The sequence below is a fragment of the Penaeus vannamei genome, chromosome 10 (genome assembly GCF_042767895.1).
Source record: "Penaeus vannamei isolate JL-2024 chromosome 10, ASM4276789v1, whole genome shotgun sequence".
In the NCBI taxonomy this organism is placed as follows: Eukaryota; Metazoa; Arthropoda; class Malacostraca; order Decapoda; family Penaeidae; genus Penaeus; species Penaeus vannamei.
Genome location: NC_091558.1, coordinates 1,405,166 through 1,410,165, shown reverse-complemented (window position 1 = coordinate 1,410,165; position 5,000 = coordinate 1,405,166). Strand labels below are relative to the sequence as shown.

At 39.0% G+C, this 5,000-nt stretch overlaps 2 protein-coding genes across 2 annotated transcripts in view; one reads left to right on the top strand and one right to left on the bottom strand.

Annotated features, from left to right (window-relative positions):
* The window catches only part of LOC113826993 (uncharacterized), a 3,947-nt gene extending 1,524 nt beyond the window's left edge, over positions 1-2,423 (top strand). Inside the window, exons 3-4 of the mRNA XM_027379893.2 lie at positions 467-652; positions 1,639-2,423. Of these exons, the coding sequence (XP_027235694.2) occupies positions 467-652; positions 1,639-2,132 (680 nt within the window). The 3' untranslated portion in view covers positions 2,133-2,423. The remainder of the gene's footprint in view (positions 1-466; positions 653-1,638) is intronic.
* A 100-nt stretch (positions 2,424-2,523) lies between these two features.
* Positions 2,524-5,000, bottom strand: part of LOC138862962 (uncharacterized) — a 4,400-nt gene continuing 1,923 nt past the window's right edge. The window contains exons 3-4 of the mRNA XM_070126199.1: positions 4,261-4,551; positions 2,524-3,937 (exon numbers count right to left, since the gene is read on the bottom strand). Coding sequence (XP_069982300.1) covers positions 2,949-3,937; positions 4,261-4,551 — 1,280 coding nt within the window. The 3' untranslated portion in view covers positions 2,524-2,948. The remainder of the gene's footprint in view (positions 3,938-4,260; positions 4,552-5,000) is intronic.

The following is a 5,000-nucleotide window of genomic DNA, read 5'->3' as shown; positions in this document are numbered from 1 at the left end:
AGTTTTTTTTACAACTAATTACATTATTGTCAATTATTCTTTTCCTATTTCCATAATTGTTTCGTATATTTTGCTGGTATTACTGTCATCAATGTGAGGTAAAAGCATTAAAATATAGATTTAGAAATGTCAGTTCTCATATGTGTGTGTTTGTGTGCTTGTGTGTGTGTGTGTGTGTGTGTGTGTGTGTGTGTGTGTGTGTGTGTGTGTGTGTGTGTGTGTGTGTGTGTGTGTGTGTGTGTGTGTGTGTTTGTGTGTGTGTGTAAGCTTGTGTGCTTGTGTGTGTGTGTGTGTGTGTGTGTTTGTGAGCGTTTGCGTTTGCGTGTGCGTGTGTGTTTGTGGTTGTGTGGATGTACGTATCACGTGTAACAAAGAAAATATCTATATTCTCATTTTCAGAACTGTTATCGTCTTTTCTCACATCCTCCCTCCTCCTTCAACCCTTAAACCCTTTTCTTTCCCAAAGACGACATCGAAACTTTCCTCCGAGCGAGAGAGGGACGACATCCCGACGAAGGCGCAGCAGGAGACGAGGGCGAGAGGCTGTTCCACCTCCTCTACACACCCTCCCCAACGCCACCCGGTTTTAGCAGCTTCCTGGACCTTCTGCAGTTTGCTGAAGAGCTGCGTGGTGTCATTAATCGCTTGTCTGGTACGTGGGTGTGTTCAGTCGGATTTCGTAAAAGGTCTGTTTATGTTCTGCTCATTCACTTGAACAGAGTGGGCGAGATAAGATCGGAACATGCTCTTCATGGGCGCGATAACTGTTAACATTTCTTTGATGGTGAGGATAGTATCTAACACGTCTGTGAAGATGCTGATAAGGTCGAACATTTCTGTGACAACATGAACGTGCTTCTTATCAACAGCTACCTTTTTATGGCTATATTTTTTTCCTTTTTCTACTAAAGTTTGTGTGTAGTATATAATATATATATGTGTGTGTGTGTGTATAATGTTTGTATTGTGTATATATACGTCTGTATGTATATCTATCATGTGTGTGTGTGTGTGTATATATATATATATATATATATATATATATATATATATATATATATATATATATATATATATATATATATATATATATATATATCACATGAGAAAGACTGTATGAAAAGAAAAGGAGAAGAGGAGCAAGAGTAAACAAAAAGCGAAAGTGAAAGTAAGATATTTTATTTCCATCGATATGTAATTACTTTTAGCTTATGTATTTTCTAAAAAATAGTTTTATATGTCACATGAACATCCTTCTTTAGTGATTCTAATAGGATTTGATAGAATGTATCTTCTATTGACAATTATTCGCACATTTCCAGTAATCCCGAAGATATTAAGCCACAAACAAATAAATGTTATCAGATATATAGTGACTTAAAACCAATGATCCTTATATATCTGGCACTGTCTTCGATTCTTATGAGATTCTAAACTAATGAGATTTCAGAGTTAATCAAAGCTAGATTGACATTCTTTTGCATTTACGATAATTTGCGCGTCGAACCTTTCAGGAAATGTATTTTTCTTCGTTTATTGATATATTACCTTTTAGTTTTCCTAATAGAACTTAATAGGATTCCGATTATTCGAGTTAATTTTCCTTTTCTCTCAATATGGAATGCCTATATATTTCAGAACAAGACGAAGACGCTGAAGAAAATACATCCCCTCGACAACATCTTTACCCTGAAAAGAAAGAACAAGGCCAAAGATCAGATGAGTCTCCCCTAAAAGATGTCGAAGAGTCTAAAGAAAACGGGAAGATTTCGGAGCAAGACGATGAAAACAGACTCGTAGAAAACGGGGACTCGACCAAGCCAAAAACGGAAGGGCAAAAAAACGTCATAAAACCCACACAGAAGAACACCAACTGGATCGAAAATCCTGAAGGCTTCGAAGATGCAGAAGACCCAACGAGAAGGCCTCGTCGTTGCTCAGGCGTCCACCCAACGCCAGAGGAAGACCCCGCAGAACCACGCACAACGGACGGCAAGAAACACCGCAAAAGCCACAAACCTTACTTCTCAACTTTTACCTTCTCGTTTCCTCTGTTTGAGTTCGATGTCCCCTTTTCCAATTTCAAGATCCTGCCTCTTACCGACCCTTATGCTTTGCCGGAGGACGAATGAGTATTAATAGTAGACCTACTAAGTGTAAATACAATTTAAAGACCCAATTTATGTGCGTTACCTATATCATGTTGACTTGTGGTTATATCACTCTTTCTTTCACCATCTTTCCTTGATCATTTTAATTTTGGTGTTATTTTGAAAAGGCACATTAGCTAAATATTATTTTGATATGTTTCATGTGTCATGTTGATTGACTTTATCTATATCAGTTTCATTATTAAGGTGTTTTCTTTTCTTTTTTTCTGGACAGATAATTACACAGATATGATCTAGATGGGGAATAAAACTGAAGTAAGGACACTGACACTAATGATGAATTTTCCCTTTCTGCTGAGAGGAAATAACAAGAATTAAGACATTTCAGGAAAAGGGACAATAAGTGAAGATGAAGCGAGTATGAATTTATTAATTTAAGTATTGAAGAAAGTTTGATGTTTGCTTATATCAGGCACAAAGCGATTCCAGAAAAACGCGTTAAAATTCGTTATTAAGATCTATCAACAAAACAAATCAAGTGTTCCATGTGTATATTTTGAAGTACAAATTAAATCCAACTCGATGCAACAGAATGTGTTCAGTAATTATTAATTAGTATAGTTGTTTCTCTTCTTTTGCCACACGCTGATATTCTACGTCACTATTGATAAAACAAACAAAAAAAAAAGCCCTTCAACTTGAGTTCTGATGTATTTCACATTTGCTTTGCTTTGTAACCAATTACCATTAGTCATTTCAACTTGATCACGCACGCGAACATACAGAGAACAGAGAGAAAGAGACAGAAACATAGAGAGAGAGGTTCCATTCCCATCCCTATTCCTCTGGCAAGGGCAAGGGGTCCTGCAGAGACAAGAGCCGGAAGTTGCTGAAAGGCAAGTCGAACTGAAAGAGAGGGAAGGACGTGGAAAAGCTCGTTATAAAGGGCTTGTGTCTCCAATTTTTCCCTTTCTGGCTTGTCTTCCCTTCACCCCTTTCGCTGCGGGGAAACCTGTCGTGGTGGCGGCGGTCGCTCGCGGTCTCGTCCTCCCTCCATTCCTCTCTTCCTTCCTTTTCCTCCCTGATTCCATCCTCTCCTTCTATGCCTTCTTCCCTTCTGAAGTTTGTCTGCAGTTCAGGGACATCACTCTCTTTGGTTCCTTCAGGAGGGGAAGACTCTGTGAGAGGTCCTCCTTCAACTCCCTCTTCCTGGAATGAATCTGTCGCTTCTTTTCGTTCTCTTTCTCCTTCTCCTCCTCCTTTTCCTTCTTTTTCTCTTTCTCCTCCTTTTCCTTCGCTTTCTCCTCCTCCTTTTCCTTCTCTTTCTCTCTCTCCTCCTCCTTTTCCTTCTCTTTCTCTTTCTCCTCCTCCTTTTCCTTCTCTTTCTCTTTCTCCTCCTCCTTTTCCTTCTCTTTCTCTTTCTCCTCCTCCTTTTCCTTCTCTTTCTCTTTCTCTTCCTACTTTTCCTTTTCTTTCTCTTCCTCCTTTCCCTTCTCTTTCTCCTCCTCTGTTTCCTTCTCTTTCTCCTTCTCTTCCTTTTCCTTCTTCTTTTTCCTCTTTTCCCCCTCCTCCTCCTCCATCTCTTTCTCCTTCTCCTCCTCCTTTTCCTTCTCTTTCTCCTCCTCTTTTCCCTTCTCTTTCTCCTCCTCCTTTTTCTTCTCTTTCTCCTTCTCCTTCTTCATCTCCGTTTCCTCCTTCTCTTCCTTCTCCTTCTTCTTTTTTCTCTTCTCCTCCTCCTCCTCCTCCTCTTCGACGGTCCCACGAGTAAGAATAAAACTGCTTCTGGTCGTCTCCTGAATCGCCGGGAAGATCATATTCTCCGTGTTCTGTAAATTGCAAAGATGGATATTATATCATTACAGAATATTTATGATCCATGAAATTATGTTGCTGAATCAATACTGTTTGATAATTGGAATATATAGAAAACAAAGGAATATCAGTTCTCCACACACGCACATACACACATACACACACACATACACACATACACACACACACACACACATACACACACACACACACACACACACACACACACACACACACAAACAAACAAACAAAACCACATAAAAACACACGCACACACATGAAAACACATAAACACACACATAAAGACAAACAGACACATAAACACAAACACACACACCTGCAATGCGAGAGACAGCTTCGTGAATATCCACAGCAAATTGCACAAGATCAACAATATTGTCCCATCCCGGCGAATACCCGGTGGGCGTGTGAAGAAATTGGAAGATGTTTTCGCTGCCGTCTTCCCCGTCGTAGTTGTCTGCGTAGTCATCATCGTCGTTGTCTTCGTAGTCGTCTTCGAAGTTATCTCCGTAGTCATCGTCGTTGTCTTCGTAGTCGTCTTCGAAGTTATCTCCGTAGTCGTCTTCGCTCTGGCCGCGTTTCTGTCGTCGTGGTCGAAGTTTTCCATCTGTGACATTGTTTCTTTTTTTTTTAGGAATAACAGTAATTGCAACAGAAGTGATATTTATAAGGAAAAGCTGACATAAATAAGAAATATAAAGAAAACAATAAGGATAATGATAATACTCATCGCAATATCAACAATATTGCTAATGACAATGATTACTATTACAATACGAATAATATTGATATAATAACATCAGTGGTGACAATGGCCTTAATAACCATTACAGTTACCATTACAATAGCAATAACAGTAAAAGTAACGAACATAATAACAATTAACACAAACAACAATAATGGTGTCAAGATAAAATGGCAAGCATTCACTCATATTTTTCCCTCATATATTTCCTTCTCTCTGCCTCTTCTTTTCATCCAATCTCATATTCTCCATCATCCCTTTTCACCATCTGTGCGTTATTCTCTCTCTACTTTACTCCCCCCTCCTCTACA